This window comes from Bos taurus, chromosome 13 (genome assembly GCF_002263795.3).
Source record: "Bos taurus isolate L1 Dominette 01449 registration number 42190680 breed Hereford chromosome 13, ARS-UCD2.0, whole genome shotgun sequence".
NCBI lineage: Eukaryota > Metazoa > Chordata > Mammalia > Artiodactyla > Bovidae > Bos > Bos taurus.
The window spans coordinates 37,778,684-37,802,480 of NC_037340.1; the positions used below are offsets into that span (position 1 = coordinate 37,778,684).

At 50.4% G+C, this 23,797-nt stretch overlaps 1 protein-coding gene across 1 annotated transcript in view; it reads right to left on the reverse strand.

Moving 5' to 3' along the window:
- LOC515755 (solute carrier family 6 (neurotransmitter transporter, glycine), member 9-like) overlaps positions 1 to 10,539 on the reverse strand; it is a 32,560-nt gene extending 22,021 nt beyond the window's left edge. Inside the window, 3 exon segments of the mRNA NM_001102032.1 lie at positions 3,513 to 3,534; positions 3,537 to 3,626; positions 10,311 to 10,539. Coding sequence (NP_001095502.1) covers positions 3,513 to 3,534; positions 3,537 to 3,541 — 27 coding nt within the window. The 5' untranslated portion in view covers positions 3,542 to 3,626; positions 10,311 to 10,539.
- Between the last annotated feature and the right edge of the window lie 13,258 nt (positions 10,540 to 23,797).

A 23,797-nucleotide genomic window follows, 5' to 3' on the forward strand; every position in this document is an offset into this window, starting at 1 on the left:
TTCTTAATAAAAGTGGGCATTCCTCCAGAGGGCCAAGGAGCCGAGGGGCTTTGTTTGCAACCTGTGACTCTGAGGGAAGGTCCTGCTGAGGCAGGACTGGAACGTGCTGGGGTGCTGGGGCTGCTGGGAAGCTGTGTGAGGGGAGGGGAGGCCACAGAGCTGAGTCGGTGGGCTCCAGGGGGCCAGGGTGGGGAGGGAGGCCAAGTGGAATGGAGGGCAGGTCCTAGGTCCAGAGAGGAAGCCTGAGGAGGTTGGGCTTTTTCCTCTGGATCTAGATATTGTCCATTTCACTGGGGAGGCAGCAGTTGTGAATCCAGGATCCCCAGTCATTGTGCAGGCTGCCCTGGCTAGGACAGCACCTCCTCTGTGCTAGTCCTTGTCATGTAAGGAGAGTGCACACTGTGTGTTGGTGCCTGAGATAGGAGAAGACCTACTGTGTGTCAAACCGCACTAGGACGGCACCTAGTGTGTGCCAAGGCCAGTGCTGGGAGAGCACCCACTGTGTGCCAGCCCCATGCCAGGGAGCCCTGGTGGTTTGCTGGGTCCTGCACTAGACGAGTATCCCATGTATGCCAAATTCTGGGCCAGGTGAGGACCCAGGATATGGTCAGCACTGAGCACGGTGAGCATGCACTGTGCACCTGGCACTGTGCCAGGGGAGTGCCCAATGTGTGCCACGTCACACTGGTTGAGCACTTGCCACAAGCCAGGACCCAGGCTGGGTGAGCATCCACTGTGCACCAGGCTCTGTGATGGCTGCTACAGACAAGAAGCATCTAAATACTTTTGTCAAAGCATAACAGAACACGTCAGGGTGGAACAGCCCCAGGCGGCCTGTGGTGCTTTCAAAGCCTTCTAGGACGATTTAGATGCTCCAGCACCGGGAGCCCTAGCCTGGGTGACTCTGCTCATCATGAGGCTTCCCAGTAGCAGAGGCACCCAATGCAGCAGAGATGTGGGGAGAGACCAGTAAGACTCACCAAGGCCTATCTGCCCAAGATGCTATATGAGTGGGGAGCAGGCACAGGGGAGGGGACTGAGGTGGACTTCCTGTGAGTCCATGGGGTTAAAGCTGACCCAGTGGGGCTCTGCTGTCCCGGGCTCCTCTCTACCAGCTCCCTGTCCTCTGAGCCCCAGGAAACCTGGCCCTACATGTGTATAAATAGAGGCACTAGGTCTCCATGAAGGGAACCACCCCCCGCACCACCCCTGGTGCCGCCAAGCATCCCAGCTGCTCCCAGGCTCAGAAGCACCCTGGCCAGCTGGGTTCCTGCATGGCCCTGTCCTAGGAGCTGCTGAGGCATGAGGGAGGCAGCTGAGCTGGCCTGGAAGAGACCATCTGGGCTGGGAGTTGGGGGGAGGAACATGTGTGGCAGGCAGTGGGCCTGGGCACGGGCTGGGAAGTGGCTTGCCCTCCACGGGGCACCTGCTGCATGGGAAGACCAGCAGAGGCTCCAAGGATGACACATGGTAGACACTGAGAAGCCCCAGGGGCCCATGTCTTCACACCCAAGCCTGGGGCATAGGGGGATGGAAGTGAGGACCTCGTGGCCAGGGCCAGCTGCCTGCTCCCGATACCAGGACACACATAGTGACAGAAGTCACACACCTGGAGGGTCCAAGTGCCCCTGGTTTACACGCATGGCCCTCAGCTCCCTCTGTTCTGCCCCACCGTGGCCTCTAGAGAAGGAGCATCCTTCATGATCTGCCCTTAGGGGACCACGGGCAGCTAGTGAAGTCCAGATACAGCTGCCCAGGTTAGCAAAGAGGGATGGTGCTCCTCAGAGACAAGGGCTACATGGAGTCAGCACTGGTTCCAACTGAGTCCTGAGAATAGTGTAGCCCAGGGTCATAAGCAGAACTGAGAAAGAACAGAATCTCAAGCAACCACTGGGGGTACCCAGGGGACCTGCTATGGAGCCTCAGATGCAGCAGCAGTGGGCAGATGTCAAAGGGAACGAAGGAAACTATGCTCTGGCTATCTTTAGGCACATCCTGGTCTGGGAACAGGCGTCCCAAGGCGGCATTCCCTTCTACAGATGCGCTAGCCGGCATAGCCTGGGGTCTGGGAAGCTCAGCCCCGGCAGGGGTTCTGGGACCTTGGGATTCAGGCTCTCTGTGCTGCCCACGTGGGTCCCACATCACCCCTGCTTGCCCGTCCCAGTCCTTTCAGGGTCACTCCAGAGAAAGCAGACCACCCAGTGAGTCTTCAGAGGGTTTCTTAAGTTTCACGGGGCTCAGAATCTCCATGGAGGGAGGGGCAGAGCTGCACTCCACTTTCTGCTACAGGCCCATGGCAATTCCAACACTTCTGGCAAGAAGGAAGCCAGTCTTGATCCTATCATGGCATCTACTCCCCCCTAGCAAGTATGTGGGTCTGGGGACCTCCATGTCTGCCCACATCTGAGCACTCAAGAGCTCAGGCTGGCTCAGGAATACTTTGAGAAGCCTAATTCATTCAGACTTGTTCCAATCAGGAGTTGGCCAGACCAGAGCAGGCCTGAGAGCTGGATGCTGGAAGTTCAGGACCAGGCAGGAGACAGGGTCCTCAGCCTGGAGCACAACTGTTTGGCTCCCTCCCCAACAGCATGTCTCTGGACCGAGGACAAAAGAGTCCCAGAAATCCCTGGTGGGACAGGGCTTGTTTGGGGAGGGCTCTGCAAGAGACCCTGGGTCAGTCTTTCAATGAATCAAAACAGCAACAGGAGAATCCCTGTGGGGAAGGGAGGAGCCAAGGGAAGGGCCATGCTTAGCCACTGGCTTCCTCCCGGGCAGCTGCCCAGTCTCACTGCTTCTTGAGGCAACATCCCCAGAGAAGGAATACAACGGCCGCCCTTGGGGTATTTTCCTGCCTTCTGATTTCAGAGCTGGCCTGCTCCATCCATCCATGAGCCATCCATCTATGAGCTGGCCCTACTCTTGCCCTCTGCTTCGCACCACCTCTCCTGTGCTCTGAGGCAGTGGGCAGTGAAGAGCCATGTCTTGGGGAAAGGGGAGAGGGATGTTTCCTGAAGGACCTCACATGAGGAATCAACATGAAATGTTCTATGCTATTTTTCGAATGGAAGAAGAGAAAAATCAGTCTCTGAGGACTCCTTGATCAGCCCCTACTGAATGCTCCCCACAGCAGGCAGAGCATAGGATGAGGATGTCAGGGTGTCAGCCGCAGGACAGCCCTCCTGGCAGGATCGACTGCAGCCTGATCTCCAGGGTATCTTGTGATGAGGGTGGGGAGTGTGCTTCTTGCCTCCCAGCAGGACCTTCGGGCCCTTTAGCAGAATCTGTCTGCTGTGGGCTCCAAACCACAGTAGTATCTAACCTGCTGGGTGAGGGGCTGCCTGCCTGGGCCTGCGATAGCCCTAGCACTCAGGAGTCCTGGCAGTGCCAGACTTGGGCCCCATGGAGCCTCCTCGGCCCTCCTGTCAGGGCCAGTAGCTGACAGCAGGCCCCAGAAGGGACGGACGGTGCTCATAACCCCCAGCCCCTCGCAGCAGTCTGGTCCCTGTACTCACCAGCATCCCTTTGGCACCTTTTCTACCATGGTGGTGGTGGGTTAGGGGCTCTGGAGTGCAGATCACACTCACACGCTTTGTTTCTAGCACCTTTCAGAGTACAGGCCTCCAGAGCTATAAAGAGAGCAGAGAATGAGGTGAGGATTTGGCCCGGAGAAGGCAGGGCAGGACGAGTGTGACTCTCCAGAACAGGTAGTGCAGGGCCCAGACCACCTGCCACTCTTCCCTCCCGTCCTGTTCCTTTCTGGATGACCCTCAATCCAGTTCCTACCTCACTCTTCTCCCAACCCTTCCCCTGAAACCCTTGGTCTCCAGGCTTCCTGTCCCAATGGGCAAAGGTTTATTTTTTATTCTCCAGATGCCGAATTTTATTTTTTTTTAAAAAATGAACACAGAACTGGGACAGGGTCCAATTCATTCATCGTCTGTGTGAACGGCCTCAACCTTTCCCCTGAAGGGGAGTCAGCTTGGATCAGCACATGCTCCCCCACCTCGCCCCAGCCAGGTGGCCAGGATGGGCCTTCCCTATCCTGATGCTGCTCAGCCTGGGCTCCAGGCATATGGCGTTCCACTAACTTGGACCAGAAGCTCTGGGCACAGCAAACAGCATGTGGGTCATGCCTCCATGCCCTTGCTCAGGTGGGCCCCGACCGAACACCTTCCCTCCTGCTCCCCAGGTGAAACTCTACAAACCCTTTGGGACCCTGCCTCAGTGTCACTTCTCCTCTGTTGCTTTTCCTGACACGGCCCCCACTCCACTCCAGAATGAACAAATTGCTTCCTTTTTTGTGTTTTGTGCTACCAGTGTTCTTATAAACTTACTCCAGACATATTTGCTTATGTCTGTCAACTGTGGTTGGGCAGCTCCCTGAGGGATTGCATGTGCTTAATTGACCCCTCTGTGCCCTGCTCAGCCTGCCCTCAATCCTTTCCAGCATAAGAGTCTTTTCAGATGAGTCAGCCCTTCGCATCAGGTGGCCAAACTATTGAAGTTCCAGCTTCAGCATCAGTCCTTCCAATGAATATTCAGGACTGATTTCCTTTAGAATGGACTGGTTGGATCTCCTTGCAGTCCAAGGGACTCTCAAGAGTCTTCGCCAACACCACTGTTCAAAACCATCAATTCTTCAGCGCTCAGCTTTCTTTATAATCCAGCTCTCACATCTGTACATGACTACTGGAAAAACCATAGCCTTGACTAGATGGACCTTTGTTGGCAAACTAATGTCTCTGCTTTTCAATGTGCTATCTAGGTTGGTCATAACTTTTCTTCCAAGGAGTAAGCATCTTTTAATTTCATGGCTGCAGTCACCATCTGCAGTGATTTTGGAGCCCCCAAAAATAAAGTCTCTCACTGTTGCCACTGTTCCTCATCTATTTGCCATGAGGAGTTGGGACCAGATGCCATGATCTTCGTTTTCTGAATGTTGAGTTTTAAGCCAACTTTTTCACTCTCCTCCTTTTCATCGAGAGGCTCTTTAGTTCCTCTTCACTTTCTGCCATAAGGGTGGTGTCTCCTGCATATCTAAGGTTATTGATATTTCTCCCGGCAATCTTGATTCCAGCTTGTGCTTCATCCAGCCCAGCGTTTCTCATGATGTACTCTGCATATAAATTAAATAATTAGTGTGATAATATACAGCCTTGATGTACTGCTTTTTCTATTTGGAACCAGTCTGTTGTTCCATGTCCAATTCTAACTGTTGCTTCCTGACCTGCATATAGGTTTCTCAATACGCAGGTCAGGTGGTCTGGGATTCTCATCTCTTTCAGAATTTTCCACAGTTTATTGTGACCCACACAGTCAAAGGCTTTGACTTAGTCAAAAAAGCAGAAATAGGTGTTTTTCTGGAACTCTCTTGCTTTTTCAATGATCCAGCGGATGTTGGCAATTTGATCTCTGGTTCCTCTGCCTTTTCTAAAACCAGCTTGAACATCTGGACATTCACAGTTCACATACTGCTGAAGCCTGGCTTGGAGAGTTTTGAGCATTACTTTACTAGTGTTTGAGATGAGTGCAATTGTGTGGTAGTCTGAGCACTTTTGGCATTGCCTTTCTTTGGGATTGGAATGAAAAGTGACCTTTTCCAGTCCTGTGGCCACTGCTGAGTTTTCCAAGTTTGCTGCCTTACTAAAGTGCAGCACTATCACAGCCTCATGTTTTAGGGTTTGAAAGAGCTCAACTGGAATTTCATCACCTCCACTAGCTTTGTTCATATTGATGCTTCTTAAGGCCCACTTGACTTCACATTCCAGGATGTCTGGCTCTAGGTGAGTGACCACTGAGTTGTGAAGATCTTTTTTGTACAGTTCTTCTGTGTATTCTTGCCACCTCTTCTTAATATTTTCTGTTTCTGTTAGGTCCATACCATTTCTGTCCTTTATTGAGCCCATCTTTGCATGAAATGTTCCCTAGGTATCTCTATCTCTAATTTTCTTGAAGAGATCTCTAATATTTCCCATTCTATTGCTTTCCTCTATTTCTTCACCTTGATCGCTGAGGAAGGCTTCCTTATCTCTCCTTGCTATTCTTTGGAACTCTGCAGACAAATGGATATATCTTTCCTTTTCTCCTTTGCTTTTCGCTTCTCTTCTTTTCACAGCTATTTGTAAGGCCTTCTCAGACAGCCATTTTGCATATTTTCATTTCTTTTTCTTGGGGATGGCCTCAATCCCTGTCGCCTGTACAATGTCACAAACCAGAATGTGGTCCACTGGAGAAGGGAATGGCAAATCACTTCAGTATTCTTGCCTTGAGAACCCTATGAACAGTATGTAAAGCCAATAAGATAGGACAATGAAAGATGAACTTCCCAGGTCAGTAGGTGTCCAATATGCTACTGGAGATCAGTGGAGAAATAACTCCAAAAAGAATGAAGGGATGGAGCCAAAGCAAAAACAATACCCATCTTTGGATGTGACTGGTGATAGAAGCAAGGTTCGATGCTGTAAAGAGCAATATTGCATAGGAACCTGGAATATTAGGTCCATGAATCAAGGCAAACTGGAAGTGGTCAAACGGGAGATGGCAAGAGTGAACGTCAACATTCTAGGGATCAGCCAACTAAAATGGACTGGAATGGGTGAATTTAACTCAAATGACCATTATATCTCCCACTGTGGGCAGGAATCCCTTAGAAGAAATGGAGTAGCCATCATGGTCAACAAAAGAGTCTGAAATGCAGTACTTTCAGACTCAAAAATGACAATGATCTCTGTTCATTTCCAAGGCAAACCATTCAATATCACGGTAATCCAAGTCTATGCCCCGACAAGGAATGCTGAAAGAAGCTGAAGTTGAACGGTTCTATGAAGACCTACAAGACCTTTTAGAAATAACACCCAAAAAAGATGTCCTTTCATTATAGGGGACTGGAATGCAAAAGTAGGAAGTCAAGAAACACCTGGAGTAACAGCAAATTTGGCCTTGGAGTACAGAATGAAGCAGGGCAAAGGCTAATAGAGTTTTGCCAAGAGAACGCACTGGTTATAGCAAACACCCTCTTCCAACAACACAGGAGAAGACTCTACACATGGACATCACCAGATGGCCAACACTGAAATCAGATTGATTATATTCTTTGCAGCCAAAGATGGAGACACTCTATACAGTCAACAAAAATAAGACTGGGAGCTGACTGTGGCTCAGATCATGAATTCCTTATTGCCAAATTCAGACTCAAATTGAAGAAAGTGGGGAAAACCACTAGACCATTCAGGTATGACCTAAATCAAACCCCCACTAGGTTCCCTTGGCCTTTCCCCTGGCCACCAGGTGTCCTGCATAACCTCCTCAGGGCCAGGCAAGGCTGTGACTTGTGGCCGTTTCCCTTCGCTTAGTCACCCAGACCAGGTTTCCTGACTCTCTAGATACATCCCTGCTCATGGCTTTGGTCTTCTGGGGGCAGTCAGGAGAAGAGGGAATGTGATCATACCCTTCTTCTCACTCGCCACATCCTTCCCACCAAGGTATAAACTCTAGACATGTTGTTTTCAAAGCTGTCACTCTGTGGCTAACAAATAATGACAATGATGATAGTAATGAAGCACAGCCACCTCATGGCTTGGACATCATGCCTTCTGGTCAGATGAGTAAACTGAGGACACTCTGTCCTGGAACTTGGGCTACAGGGCGATACCCCTGAGTAATGCAATATGGCCCTTGTGTTCAAGGTGCTTCTCTTTCTCGGTGGAAAAAAAGACTGCTTGGCAGCTGCTCCCAGGACAATGAGTTGGGTGCAAAGCTTTGCTACTTCTCCTGCCTCTGCTGTTTCTGTTAACTGGCCCCATCCATCCATTCAAAAGGTACTACCTGAAGGCCTATGATAAGTCAGGCCTTCTGATAGCGGTAGGGCATCCATATTACCCAGGCACCAGGCCTGCCCCTCACCCACATATGGACCACTGTTGACAAGCTGTCTGTGCCATGAGGGTCAGAGTCAGGTTAGCTTGTGATGAAGACCTTGGACTCTGGGACCTGGGACGAGGAACTGACTCTGCCAACTCACTAGGTATGTGACTTCAAGCAAATTACTGAACCTATCTGACCCTTGCTATCTCAATCTGGAAGATGGGGCTAATTATACTTCCTTTGTACCTTCTGAAGTTTCTGCTTAAGTTTCGACTCCACAGGGCCTCCACTTTCTCCTCCCCTCCAATCCATTCACCTTCCCAAAGTCCTGAAACCCTGATTCCCTCCAATAGTCTTCCACAGCCAACAGGATATGTCCTAAATCGTTCAGCAGGCAGTTCAATTCATTTATTCCAAAAATATTTATTTCGGGCTTGCTCTAGGCCAGATGTGTGTTGGAAGCCATGAACTCTTCAGTCTCTGGCCTCCTGCAGCTTACAGGCTGGGTGGAAACAGAAACCAGTGAAACAGGTGACTCAAATACATATAATTAGAGCCTACGATAAAGGGTGGGAAAGTGAAAGATCCTCTTTAACCAGAGTCTACACCAGTGGGGCCTGCCCTTGTCTGAGAGTTACAGAGGACTTCCCTGATGAAGTGATGTTTAAGAGTGAGAGGGGGATGAATAGGCAACAGTGAGCAACAGAAGAGGAAGAGAGATTCAAGCAAATGAAATAATACAGAGAGTGAGGGAGAAAGTGGCCAAAGATGAAGGTGGATGCAAAAGCAGGGTCAGGGTTTTGGGGGCCTTGTTTTGATCTTTATCCTGAGGGCAATGACAGGCACTGAAGTCTTGAAACCAGAGTTGTAACTGAGAGGAGGAGCAATTGGTGGTGTGTGCATTTTGAAAACGCCAACCTAGATTAGTACGGAGAAAGGACTGGAGGGAGGGAAGAGGGGAAGAAAGGAAATGGATTAGGACTAGGCCAGGAGAGGAATGAGGGGGCTTAGCTCAGGAAGGTGATGACAGGGTGGGGAGAGATGCACAGATTTGAGAAAAATATAGAAGGTAACTTTGGTAGGACTTGGTGATGCATTGGACTTGGGGGTGAGGGATAAGGAGGGGCCTCTGGTTTCTAATGGTATAATAGGAAGAAGCCAGTGCTCATCCCAGAGACCCGAGACAGAAACGCTGGGGATGCTGCAGGTTTGGAGTGCGGAGGGGATGAGCTAGGTTGGGTGAGCTGGGTTCAAGTCGCCTGTGAGCCACCCAAGGGAGGATAGTGAGAGGATAGTCATAGGACCTGGTCCATCTTTACTGTCTCATTGCTCAGTCTTCCTCTCCTCCAAACAGGACTGTCAGCTCTATCAATTTTAAGGATCCATCTGGGCCAAGCCTTGAAGTCTTTACTGGGGATGGAAAGATGACAAGGTTTTTATCCCTGACTTCAAGAACCTCACAGTTTAGGAGAAAGATAGAAGAGAAAGCATAATTTCCCATTCACTGCGATGGAGGGAGGGGAGGGGCAAGTGGGAAAGGGTCCTTAATTCTGCCTAGAGCCAAAATCAGCTAACTACAGCCACTTATGGCTACCTGTGGGCCATGTGGGACTATCCTCAGAGCTGGGCACTGAGCCTCAGTCACAGTGTAGGCCGAGTTAAGGGGGCATTTTCTTGAGTTGCTTGGAAACACTTGGGCATGCTCAGTATAGCCCATTAGTCCCTTCCTGGAACCAGTCCCCCTCACCCACTACCCTCCAATCTTCTGACACTCCCTCACTTTGGGGTTCTTTAACCTCTCAGGCCCTTCTCTCCTCCACTCTTCGGCCCCCCAACATTTATCTTCTTGCAGCTGCAGCATCAAGCTTGTTTCAGCAAAGAAAGAGACCTAGGCCTTATGAGAGGTGTCAGGGAGATGGGGACTTGGCCCCTTTAACAGTGGCCAGCGAGGGGGCGTGGCCTGCGGAGAACTGGCCCGAAAAGGGACGCGGCTCCTTTAAGAAGCGGCTGGTTCGGTGAGAAGAGGCCTCTGAACCGCAGGAAAAGGCTAGGTCGCTTTCAAAGCTGTAGCATGGCCTGGAGAGCCTCGATTCCTCGAAGCCGGCGCCTTCGCCTTAACCGGGTGCGAGGTGTCCGGAGCAGCCGTTCTATTAACCGCCACGTGTGGGCCTCTCAGCTGGTGTGGGGACCTTGACCCTGCCCCCGACCCCTGCCCTCGAAAATACCTGGGCGCCCAGGTCCCCGCCCCTGGGCCGGCTCGGGGAGGGAGGGAGGGAGGCTTTCCCTCACAGCGGGAGGGAGGCTTTCCCTCACAGCCCCGCCCCAGCCTTGCGGTCAGCTCCCACCGGTCTTTGTCTGCGGGGTGCGAGGCCCCGGCTGGGGGTGGGCGCCCCGGGGTGCTAGGCCCCTACCCTCACCTGCTGCTGCCCGGGCCGCCCTAAGCGCACCTGGAATGACGGTTGGGGTGGGGAGGGCGCGGATTCTTCCGGGAGAGCAACAGCCAGAGAACACCGCGGCCGTAGCCCCTTCCCAAAGCCGGAGCCACAGACAAGGGTCCAAGGGCACCGAGACTCCCTGGCACGGCTTCCCAGGACCTTTGGGCGCGCAGGAACCAGCACCCGACCGGCGAGTGGCGGGCAGATAGGGAGGCAGGCCGGCTGGTGGTTCCGGGAGTCTGCAGGGCCCCAGCGCGCAGACCCAACTGGAGCCACGAACGGAACGGATGCTCTGGTTCCGGCGCTACAGTTACTGCCACGTGCCCGCCGCTGGGGGCCAAACCGTCAACGGCACGCAGCTCCCCTCCTCCAGGAGCAGCCCCCCGCAACCCCCACCCCCACCTCCCACCTTGCCGCCGCCATTCCGCCCGCTGCAGCTCCTTGGTGACAGCGGTGACACCCAGACACAGGCAACTACCCAGCCTTTCTGGCTAGACAGATATCCCCACGCGTGTACCCACCCTGATCCACAGATGCCCGCATGCATCCACGATCACACACACATACTCGATCGCTCTCTCGCTTTTCCTGAGGCTCAGCCCCTTGGAGCCACCAAACACCCAGACCGAAGGCCGGATAGAGAGAGGCTCGGCCGCAGCGCGCCCTTCCCTTAGCCCCCTTCCTTTGATGCAGGCCCTGGCCCAGGCGGGCAGGGTCCGCACCGCGGTGCGCCCAGGAGACTTTCTTAAAGGGAAAGTTGCATCAGCCTCTTGAGGCTCTGTGCCTCCGCGAGTCTGCCCGCCCCACGGTGCTGCTTGTCCGCCCTGTCCTTGTTGTGTTTTGGTTTCGGGGAGGCGGGGGCCAAGAGTTTGGTGAAAGTTTGGAGAGTGAAGAAGGCCTGGGAGACCTAGCCAAGTCCCTCCCCTCTCCCAGCAGCTCCCCTGGCCGCCCTGCCCACCCCTGCCACCCCTCTACCCCATTCTCATCCCCACCCCCGACCGACTTCTCAGGCTCCTCCTCCCAGGGAATAAATTTACAAGTTGCTCCAAGCTTTCCAAGGACTGAGTCCCATGAACCCCTGGGAGTGGGCTTCACAAAGGAACCTCCTGCCGGCCTCATCCTCACTGCCCTCCAGCTGGGGCCCTTGGAGGAAGTAGATGTCCTCCCCTTGGGCTACGCTGGAATGAAGCCAGAAAGGCCTGGGACACTTGGGAGACTGGGGCTGGAGTTAGCCTGCCAGGCCCCGGCCTTCTGCACCTGCCTTCACCCTAGAGAGAAGTCTGAGCAAATTCCATCCCCTTTGGATCAGTGCCCCTGGGGACTGTGGGCACAGCTGGGTAAGGCCTGGGCCCTACTCCTTGGAACTGGAGGGCTTGGGGGTCCTTTCTCCACCGACCCTCTCACTGGTTTGGTCACACCTACACTGCCTCAGGTTCTATCCTTGGGTTGGGAAGATCCCCTGGAAGAGGGCATGGCAATCTGCTCTAGTATTCTTGCCTAGAGAATCCCATGGACAGAGGAGCCTGGTGGGCTACAGTCCATAGGGTCACAAAGAGTCAGACACTACTGAAATGACTTAGCACTCACGGGGGTTGTTGTATTACAAGGGCTGCAGACACCAACCTGGGCCCTCTGTTCTCACCCTGGGGAGACATGCAGAGGTTGCAATCCTAGCTAAAGAAGACTTTGCCAAAGGGAGCTTTGCTGAGCTTCAGTTTCCTGTCCTACAAAATAAAACACCTTGCTCCGGGCTGCCTCTGAGCAGCAGAGGTTGGCAGTTGGTGGGAAGGGGCTCCCACATTTGCTTGTCTTGAGGCCGCCAGCTTTCAAGGAGAAGGGCCAGTTAGTACTGGCCATCAGGGGACTGTTGTCGCCCCAGCATCTGCTCAGGAAGGGACCAGTCTCTTCTCTGCACCCTGAGTCTGTCCTCACTGTTGTCTGCCCAGGAAACCAGTTTTCTTTGTTCCCTGGGGATAGTCAGCCTCCAAGAAGCTGACTCACACATGCCAAAATCGAACAAGATCAGTTGACAAGTGAGATTCCACTTTACTAATTTACAGAGGCTCTGAGCAAGATAGCAGGTATCAGGCACAGACACTTCCTGCCAAGGAGCGCCAGTCCATTCCACCAGGCTTCTCCAGGGCCCAACCACTCAGAACTTACAACCTATTCACCTTAGAGGCTTGGTCAGAACCAGGAAGATTTGGAGACATTCTTCTCATCAGCAAGATTATTTTTGTTTTTCCTTTGTCCCCAGCCTTGCAGGTTTGTGATTTGTATTCTATGAAGGAACTGCAGGTGTCTTGTGTGTGTCCTCTTCCTGAGCAATCTGTGGTTCCCATGGCCCCTGCCCTTGTGGATTTGTGTAGATGAATCTGTGTGTGGAGGAGAGTGACTGTGCACTGAAGCAGCTCTGGGTCTCAGTGTGCATGTGTGCCCAACTCACGCAGGGCACAGATCACAGGGACTGGGCCCCTGTGATCCAAGTCTCTCTCCCTCTGCCTCTCCTGCTGGGACATAAATTCTCTTTCTGGTTTCTCCCTCCTTCCTGCCCGCTGGGGCTTGTCAAAAAGGGCCACCACACAGGGAAGACAGGATGGAGGCTGCTGAAAGATCCTCCATGGAGTGGAGTGGGGACAAGGAAGCATAGGAGGGTGGGACAATGGCCTTCATTCCCCTTGAAGGAGTAGACTGGGGCTGCGGGCCCCTGAGAAGAGAGCACTGAGTGTCAGTGAAGCTTCTGGAACCAACATGGCCACCCCACTCTAAGGACTCCACGTGAAGTGGGGGGTGGGGAGTGGGCTGAGATTGGATGAAGCAAGGGGAGGAGTGCTCAGGACTCAGTCCTGAGTCAGGGAGAAGGTATATTTGGGATGAATCCCGGGACAGGGAGACAGTCTCACACTTTAGCCCATGGGGTGGGGGAAATAGATTTTCCCTGGGGATTTGGGAAAGTTGGAGATTTTGCCCACATGGGTTTTACTAGACTGATGACATCACACAAAGTACATTTGCATACATACAGAGACTTATAGATCTGTGCATTTTACCCATTTTGATCTAGAAAGGGCTTCAAGCAGATGCACAATGAGGTGAATCCTGAGAAAAAGCTTAGGAGAAAGATTCTGTTTTGAAAAATCGTCTGTCTCCACGAATCAGAGACCAAAGCGGCTTTTTTCTTCCAACCAGAATAAGGCCCCAAGGGAGGCAGGATTGGGCCTAGCCTAGGTCAGAGCCGAGATGGATTCACCCCCACCGTGAGCTCCCCACCCTCGACCGCTGGCCCACAGGATGGGAAGGGCATGGCCAGCCTGAGCCATCGTGGGGAGAAGTGGGGGATCAGGCCAGAGGACAGAGGGGAGGACCGATGGGGTCAGCCATCTCGCTGGCTGGCTTCCTCCTGGGCAGGGCAGCAAGAGGACAGGCAGCGGCCGGGCCCCACCCACTGTGGTCTAAGGCGTGTCTCAGGAGCCTCCCAGTGCAGTGCTATTTCCTGGGAGGGCTGGGTCCACGTCAGATCCCCCTGGTGCTGACTGGTTTCACTTGTCATCATCAGCCCGAAGAAGCAAGGCCTCTGTCGGGTGGCACAGAGTGTGCTTAGGCGTGTGTTTGGTGGGATAAGGGATCAGGCCAGACGTGGGCCACTTCTGGAGGAACTGTAGGAGCTGGTGGCACTGGGCACTTGGTGGAGGGATGCTGGGAGACCCGGCAAAGAAGTAGGGGAAGGGTGGACATTGCTTTGAGTTACAGCCTGGCCTGACCAGGCTTGAAGCCCCAGCCTCAGGATCTCCAAGGCAGCCAGCCAGGGTCAGGGAGCCCTGGCAGAGCCCTAGAAAAGGGGTGGGAGGGGTCCCCAAGACAGCCATGGCTGCCTGCATTCTTATCCCAAGACTTCCACTTGATAGCCAGGTAAACCGGAACCTCCCTTTCCTTGGTATTCCTCAACAGAAGACTATCAGTACTGGCCACCAATCCCAGTGCTGTTGTGGGGATTAAACAGGGTGAAGTAGGCACGGAAGAGGGCCTGGTACATAGTAAGTGCTCATCCTCCTTCCTAGGGAAGGCCAGGATCCTCCCAGGGCCCTACCTGGCCCAGGAGCAGCTCCCGGCTGGTCTGAGCCTTGCGGGGTTTTCCAGAATCTGTGCAGCCCCATCCCCACCCCATCCCAGTCTGCACTTGACTCCAGACTCCCCAGGAATCCTGGGCTTCCTGGCAGAGTTTCTTCCAGTGCCCTGCACTGACTTCTTGGAGCCCTGGTGCCCTCTGGTGACAAAATCCATCCATGGCAGTTACAGCCTATCCTTAGGGCACATCTGTCCAGACAAAGTGCTGTCTTTATGCCTTCCTCACATCATGTTTCCAAGTAGGAACTATCCCCATCTAGAACTGAGGCTTAGGCAGGGTAAGTAATTTGCCCAAGGGGAAAGAACTAATAAGTGGTAGAACCTGAGCCTGAACACAGGTTGGCCAGTCTCCAAAACCTATGCTCTCACCCTGCGAACCATATACACACACTGTCATGTGGTGACCTAGTCAAAGTTTTATGTGCTGTACTGATAATTGGAATGCAGCGATGCTTGGGTGTGCGCTCACTGAAATTCTTCAGCTGTGAAATCAAAATCGTGTGACTTGGTTTTGAGCACAGTGAGGTTGGGTGTTTGACCATGGAGACGTTTTGCGTGGCTATATGATTGTATTGTGTGAGTGTAACCATAGTTAGACTGGTCATTTTTGTTAGACTGGTCATTTGTGTTGTGTGAAACTAGCCATGGCAAAGTGCAGCTCTGTGTGTGTGTGTGTGTGTGTGTGTGTGTGTGTGTGACTGTTGTGGAGGGGTGTGTGGCTAGCTAGCGAGATTGTGGGGGAAGTGACGGAGGGCCCTGAGTTCCCAGCACCCCTTGCCTTTGTGGTCCCAGGACTGTGTGTGCTCACCATGACACGCTTGATGGGTGGCTCCACACGCCTGATACACTCCCTTGGGCCTCCCAGGTCTTAATCCTCCCCTCACCCCCACTTTCTTTGGAGGAAGTAAGGCAAATAGTGCTGCCAATGGAATTGGCTTTCAGTTTTTCCATAGGATATTTGTGAGAGCATTTTATGAACCTTTGAGTGATGACTCCATTAAAAAATCATTTAAAAAAGAAAATATAAATAGAGCTATTCTAATTCTTTCATTTGAATTCAAGTGTCAGCTCTTATTCGATCTCCAGGTATGTTCACAGATCCCTGGGGGTCTCCAAGACCCTTCCAGGGGATCTACAAGGCAAAAATGATGTTCATAATACTACTGAATTGTTCTTTGCCATTTTCACTTGGTTGATATTTGCACTGATGACACAGAGCAGCAGCGGGTAGAACTGCTGGCACCCAAATAGGAACCAAGGCGTGGCTCGCAACTGCACCAGCAGTCTCAGTCTCTCTCTTTTTGTCTGTCACTGTGCCAGCTCAGCACCAAAAAAGAAGAAAAGGCTGATTTTGCTGTTGATAAAGCAACAAAATTATAAATTTTATTAAATCTCGAGTTTGGAAAACTTCCATCTGCTACCATGAGTTTGAAAGTGTCCCAAGTTTCATGAGATTGGTAATGACATTAATGAATGTACAGGCTTTTTTGTTTGTTTGGATTTTTGTTTTGTTGGTTGGTTGGTTGTTGGTTATTGTCTATGTGCGATGTGTCAACATTTGGAAGATCTGATAACTAACTCAGTGAACCAATATTTTCCGAATGACCAGGGTACGAGTTCCAGAAACATGCATGGATAAAAGAACCATTTAAAAGCAAGACAGACCAATGGATTTTAATAGAGTATAATTGGTTCACTGATATACTTTCAGATTCCACACTGTCACTAACGTTTAAGAAATGACACCTCTCGAGTTTTGGTGTAGTACCAAAGAGGAATAGCCACAGCAAGCTAAAAGACTATATATAGTTCTTGTTCTTTAGTGGCTCAGTCATGTCTGCCTCTTTTGTGAATTTTTTTCAACTGTAGCCCTCTAGGCTCCTCTGTCCATGGGATTCTCCAGGCAAGAATACTGAAGTGGGTTCCCATGCCCCTCCTCCAGGGGATCTTCCAGACCCAGGGACTGAACCTGGGTTTCTTCCACTGCAGGCAGATTCTTTACCATCTGAGCCACGCACCTTTAAGGTGCTATACAGTGAAGGTCCTCCATTACTTTTAAGTGTAAAGGTTACTAAGATGAAAAAGTTTGAGAACCATTGAATTAGAGTTTTACTTTAAAAAAGACAAAACTGTGTTTAAAAACTTGCTAAGAAACTAGATCTAATTTGTCCCTATAATAATGGTTATGTAAAACAATAGAGGCAATAGTTAATGCTACAATGGCTATCACATTGCAATATATAGATGTATCAAATTAATATGTGGTCCCCTTAAATGTACACAGTGTTATATGTTAATTATATCTTTTTTTTAAAGGGGATTTTATTTTTTCTTGTCATTATTAATGTATAAGAGAATAAGCTTCTTTTATTGCTTCCATCACAAAGCAAAGAAGTCACAGATTTTCAGCATTTTCACGGTGTGCCTGCTGGCATTGTCTCTCCCTTGTGGAATGTTCACCTTGTCACCTTCTCCCTGTACAGCCTGGTCTTCCTTCATGAGAAGAAAAATTGATCCCTCAGTAGCTCCTGCCTCCAGGAGCGCTGACATTGGCCAGTTTTCTGGCTGGGCTGTCTGTAATTACTGACGCTCCTTCTCATCCCGTCTCTCCTGTTTCTAAACACCCTTTTAAAAAAGCGATTATTTGTTAAGGACTGTGTTAACTTTATATTTCTTTTCTCATTTAATCCTCACAATGATTCTACAGGCTAGAAACTATGATTCTCCTTTTATAGGTAAGAAAACTCAACCTCAGAAAGCTTAGGAGAACCCTCTAGGAATGGAAATGACTTGAAAACCCTTTTAATTCACACATTCAAAAAGTTTCCCAGCTGAATTTTGGTACTTCAACAATTGTTCTTAGTAATAAATTACCACTGAAGGGAGACATGAGCACAGATCCACACCCGAGCCCTGAGGATGTTTGGGTCCTGGCCGGTGAGACCCCCCCATGCTGAGAGCATGTCTGAGCCCTGCTGATGATGTCTTGCCTGGACTGTTTCAAGAAGCTTTATGCCGAGCCTTCACCCCCACCTCACCCCCACATTCTCTGCAATGGCCTCTCTGAGCCCTTACCTGGGGCAACATGCTTGAGCTCCTCACTGCATCCTATATACCTGGGCCCTGTGATCCACCATCACACCAGAACCTCACTCCTGGAGTTGAGATCTGGGTGGGTTCAGACTCCAGGATGGCACCTTTTAGGCAGCAGCAGCAGAAGTGGGGGCTGGAGGGTGAGGGGAGTGGGTAGAGATGGAGTGTGAGCCGAGAGAAGCAAGCATGGAGAGGAACCTTGGGCTGTCGGCCCCCAGCCACAGCCAGGAATGTTCCCAGACAGTGCTGACCTCTCACCCCAGCCCTCTTCAGCTCAGGATCCATAGCCCCACCACTCCCACTTCAAGGACCAGCAGCCACCTCTGGAGCAACTGGCCATCACCATAGCAACCAGGCCAGACAGGATGGGAGTGTGGTGGGGCTGCTGTAAAGACTTATATTGCTTCTAAACATAGGCCTGTTCCTCTCATCATGGTCATGTTCAGGGGCCCTGAGGACTGGGAGATCCAGACCAGCAGGGACCATCCACTCCCTCCGTGCCTCTCAACTCAGGGAAAGAAGTTTCTGTGGTCTCAGCCAGGTCCTTGCCAACACAGTCCAAGGGGAAATTCAGGCTCTCTGTCCAGGCCCGCCCCACCCCAGCACTCTGGATGCTGGTGAACATCGGGCATTCTGGTGGCAGAGTGGGAAGGGAGGCAGGGAGGGGCTGACCCCTTGCCTCTGCCGCTGTGGGCTGAGCCGTATTACGGACAGGACCTTGTCAACTGAGTACCTGATGGGAGGAGTAGAGGAATGACTGTGCGAGATGGGGGCTGCTCAGGGCTCAGTGACCTAGACAGAGGCCTTGTGCAGCCAATGAGCTGTCATGCTGGGTCTAAGCTCCTTACCTCGGAACTCGAGCCTCTCCACCCCTAAGGCTAATCCAGAGGTGAGCACGGGAGGGCCTTGATAGGTCTCCAGTGACCCATGTAGCCTAACCAGCTGTGGCCCCATGGGAGTCAGGCTTCTCTCCGGCCCTGTCTATGTGAATCTCTCTGCTTCTGGGACTCCTCTGCCCGCCTTGCCTTGTGTGGTGCCTCTGTGCTTTGGTCTCCCCGACTCCACGTGTATTTCGTGCCTTGTCTTTGTGAAGAGCTCTGTGGCCCCGACTCCCTGAAACCCTGGTGGGTTGACAGAGGGGCACGGACACCACTAGGAAATGGGCTACACAGACCTCAGTGACAGGGCCGTGGGTGACAGCAAGTCTTTGGAGACACAGACTGGAAGGTGATGTGAGGTCTTAGACGGCACAGGGTCTCGGTGGCAACGCATTGCGGGTGGCCCAGGTTTGAGGGACGTTGGGCTGTTCGTACTTGGCACACAGATTGGGTGACTCTGAGTTTGTGGCTAACACAGGATCTGGTGACTCAGAGCAATTCAAAATGTGTTCTTGGGCGGCCGGAGCGACAGCAGTGGTTCTTGACTAGAGCAGTTTGTCCCTCCCCTCCAGGGACGTTCGGCTGTGTGTGGAGATGCGTTCGGTCGTCTCATCTGAGGGGAAGCTGTGCTATTAGCGCGTAGCGTGCAGAGCCAGGATGTTGCTCCACAGGCCACATCACAGGCCCGTCCCACACAAGGACCTAAATGTGGGGCCGACTCTGAAACCTGACTGCCAGGCTGAAATCCTAGCTCCTGCCTTCTGCGACTCTGGGTGAATCTTCTTATGTCTAACGTGGAGTACGCAGGCAGTACCCTTCTGGAGTGCTGGGATTGCTGAGCTGACTCTTGTCAAGTGTTTGGAATTGGGCCTGGCACAGAATAGGTATCGTTTTTTTGACTCAGGCCTGGAGAGAACAAGGGTAGGTTTAAATTCAATGACTCAAACGTTCTCTCCCTTTCTTGTTACAGTTTCTACTTCAGACAGCCTTCTTCCATCAGGAAACAACATGGCCAAAATCACTCCTGTCTTATAGTTACCAACCAGGGTTCTTGGCCTTCCTTGTGGGTCAGTCCCTAAGTCGTGTCTGACTCTTCAACCCCATGGATTGCAGCACACCAGGCTTCTGCACACGTATCCTTCACTATCTCCGCAGTGTGCTCACATCCAACTCACATCCACTGAGTTGGCGACGCCATCCAACCATCTCATCCTCCGATGTCCCCTCCTCCTGCCCTCAATCTCTTGCCCTCTTCAGGATCTTATCCAATGAGTCGGCCCTTCACATCAGTTAGCCAAAGTACTGGCCTTCCTTACTCAATAAAAAATAAGAGGCCAGACAAGAAATTCACACAAGGACTTTACTGGGGCTTCTACTGCAGCAAGGGGACACGAAAACAAATAAGTTTCACTTGCTGGCTCCCTGAGCGGGGAGGGCAAGGTGGTTCCGTATATGGGGTGAACTTAGGGCTCTGTCCAGGGGTTGGGCCAGAGGGGTGGCTTGGGTGGTTTGCCCACCCCGAGTTGGTGTTGAGTGCAGGTGGCATGTGGAATACCCTGCTTTTGTTCCTGACCCCCACTTTTGTTCCCAGCTCTTTAGAAGTGGCAGTTGGGTTTCTGGCCTTTTTAATATCTTGTCCATAATTTGCCCTAACTGCATGTGCACACTTATTTCTCATGCCTTATGGTTTCTTTGTATTTTTGTTGCTCCAGGAATGTTTGTCCAGATGTGAGCATTGCAGCCAAGGGTCCCAGGTCCCAGCTCTAAGCCGGTCTTTTCATATCATGCAGATGTAGTTATTTCTGAGGAAAAGAGACAAATATCTATAAATCCCTAAGAAATGGCTCTGATTGGCTAAGCCTGGGTCACTTGACCACCCACGTTTTGCAGAATACCTCGTAAATAGACTAACTCTTCTATTCTCCATGAAGACTTCCCTGGTGCCTCAGCAGTAAAGTATCTGCCTACAATTCAGGAGACCAAGGTTCAATCCTTGGATTAGCAAAATCACTTGGAAAAGGAAATGGCAACCCACTCCAGTACTCTTGCCTGGGAAATCCCATGGACAGAGGAGCCTGGAGGACTATAGTCCACAGGGTCTCAAACAGTCAGACACAACCCAGCAACTAAACAACAACAACAAATTTTTCATGACAACTCTCTTGAGTAGAACTCTTACTTTCCTCTTTTAACAACTAAGGAAACTGATGCCCAGAGGTTCAGTAACTTGCAAACCCAAGATGGAATCAAAGCAGTCTGGTTTAAAAAGATGCACCCTTCCTTCACTGCCACCATCTTGAATGTTTTTATTTAGATATATCAGGTTTTATTTTTAAATGTGCAAAAAGAAGCAACATTGTATATGTTCATAAGATGCATTCACAGAAGCATTTTCATTACAAAGAGCTGCTCATTTTTCTTTTTCTAAGATAAAGAATTGCATTAACCATTAGTCATCTGGCTTCTTGAGTGGGCTAATGAGAGAATGGTTGTGATTTTCTTGGTGAGAAAAAACAATAAGAGCTGGTCCTGGGGTGAAGGGTGGGGTAGGAGGGAGGAAGGGACCTTGGTGATGAGCAGAACTAAGCCTAGAGAGAATCTAGACTTGTCCTTGTCCTGAGCTAGGACTGCCATGGTTGACAAATTCTTTGGATGATGACCCACGATGGGACTCAGGGACTTTCCCTGAAGCACTGATAGGGATACAGCACAGACAAATCAATAATTCACTAATAATACATCTGCTGTCAGTTGCACACATCCTGAGGGAAAGAATGCCTGCATTGTGAGATTTATCTTGTGCTAGGGCCAAGGGTGCAAGACGAGGGGCACAGATAGACAGGTGTGCTACTTATATCCTTATTCATATCACCTAATGCTTCTTAGGTGCTGCAGTTCAGTTCAGTTCAGTTCACTTGCTCAGCCATGTCCGACTCTTTGCAAGCATGCAGCATGCCTAGCCTCCCTGTCCATCACCAACTCCCGGAGTGCACCCAAATTCGTGTGCATCGAGTTCATGATGCCATTCAGCCATCTCATCCTCTGTCGTCCCCTTCTCCTCCTGCCCCCAATCCCTCCCAGCATCAGGGTCTTTTCCAATGAGTCAACTCTTCGCATGAGGTGGCTAAAGTATTGGAGTTTCAGCCTCAGCATCAGTCCTTCCAAGGAATACCCAGGACTGGTCTCCTTTAGGACGGACTGGTTGGATCTCCTTGCAGTCCAAGGGACTCTCAAGAGTCTTCCTCAACACCACAGTTCAAAAGCATCAATTCTTCGGTGCTCAGCTTTCTTCACATTCCAACTATCACATCCATACATGACTACTGGAAAAACCACAACCTTGACTAGAGAGACCTTTGTTGGAAAAGTAATGTCTCTGCTTCTTAATATGGTATCTAGGTTGATCATAACTTTCCTTCCAAGGGGTAAGCATCTTTTAATTACATGGCTGCAGTCACCATCTGCAGTGATTTTGGAGCCCAGAAAAATAAAGTCTGACACTTTTTCCACTATTTCCCCATCTATTTCCCATGAAGTGATGGGACCAGATGCCATGATCTTCGTTTTCTGAATGTTGAGCTCTAAGCCAACTTTTTCACTTTCCTCTTTCACTTTCATCAAGGGGCTCTTTAGTTCCTCTTCACTTTCTACCATAAGGGTGGTGTCATCTGTGTATATAAGGTTACTGATATTTCTCCCGGCAATCTTGATTCCAGCTTGTGCTTCTTCCAGCCCAGCATTTCTCATGATGTACTCTGCATATATATTAAATAAGCAGGGTGACAATATACAGCCTTGATGTACTCCTTTTCCTATTTGGAACCAGTCTGTTGTTCCATGTCCAGTTCTAACTGTTGCTTCATGACTTGCATATAGGTTTCTCAAGAGGCAGGTCAGGTGGTCTGGGATTCCCATCTCTTTCAGAATTTTCTACAGTTTATTGCGATTCACACAGTCAAAGTCTTTGGCATAGTTAAAAAAGCAGAAATATATGTTTTTCTGGAACTCTCTTGCTCTTTCCATGATCCAGCGGATGTTGGCAATTTGATCTCTGGTTCCTCTGCCTTTTCTAAAACCAGCTTGAACATCAGGAAGTTCACAGTTCACATATTGCTGAAGCCTGGCTTGGAGAATTTTGAGCATTACTTTACTAGCATGTGCTAAGTCACTTCAGTCGTGTCCGACTCTGTGGGACCCCATGGACTGCAGCCCACCAGGCTCCTCCATCCATGGGATTTTCCGGGCAAGAGTACTGGAGTGGGGTGCCATTGCCTTCTCCATACTAGCATGTGAGATGAGTGCAATTGTGCAGTAGTTTGAGCATTCTTTGGCCTTGCTTTTCTTTTGGATTGGAATGAAAACTGACCTTTTCTAGTCCTGTGGCCGCTGCTGAGTTTTCCAAATTTGCTGGCATATTGAGTGCAGCACTTTCACAGCATCATCTTTCAGGATTTGAAAGAGCTCAACTAGAATTCCATCATCTCCACTAGTTTTGTTCATAGTGTTGCTTCCTAAAGCCCACTTGACATCACATTCCAGGATGTCTGGCTCTAGGTGAGTGATCACACCATCATGATTATCTTGGCCATGAAGCTCTTTTTTGTACAGTTCTTCTTGTATTCTTGCCACCTCTTCTTAATATCTTCTACTTCTGTTAGGTTCATACCATTTCTGTCCTTTATCGAGCCCATCTTTGCATGAAATGTTCCCTTGGTATCTCTAATTTTCTTGAAGAGATCTCCAGTCTTTTCCATTCTATTGTTTTCCTCTATTTCTTTGAATTGATCGCTGAAGAAGGCTTTCTTATCTCTTCTTGCTATTCTTTCGAACTCTGCATTCAGATGTTTATATCTTTCCTTTTCTCCTTTGCTTTTCACTTCTCTTCTTTTCACAGCTATTTGTAAGGCCTCCTCAGACAGCCATTTTGCTTTTATGCATTTCTTTTCCATGGGGATTCTCTTGATCCCTGTCTCCTGTACAATGTCACGAACCTCCGTCCATAGTTCATCAGGCACTCTATCTATCAGATCTAGTCCCTTAAATCTATTTCTCACTTCCACTGTATAATCACAAGCGATTTGATTTAGGTCATACCTGAATGGTCTAGAGGTTTTCCCTACTCTCTTCAGTTTAAGTCTGAATTTGGCAATAAGGAATTCATGATCTGAGCCACAGTCAGATCCTGGTCTTCTTTTTGCTGACTGTATAGAGCTTCTCCATCTTTGGCTGCAAAGAATATAATCAATCTGATTTCAGTATTGACAATCTGGTGACGTCCATTTGTAGTCTTCTCTTGTGTTGTTGAAAGAGGGTGTTTTCTATGACCAGTGTGTTCTCTTGGCAAAATTCTTTTAGCCTTTGCCCTTTTTCATTCTGCACTCCAAAGCCAAATTTGCCTGTTAC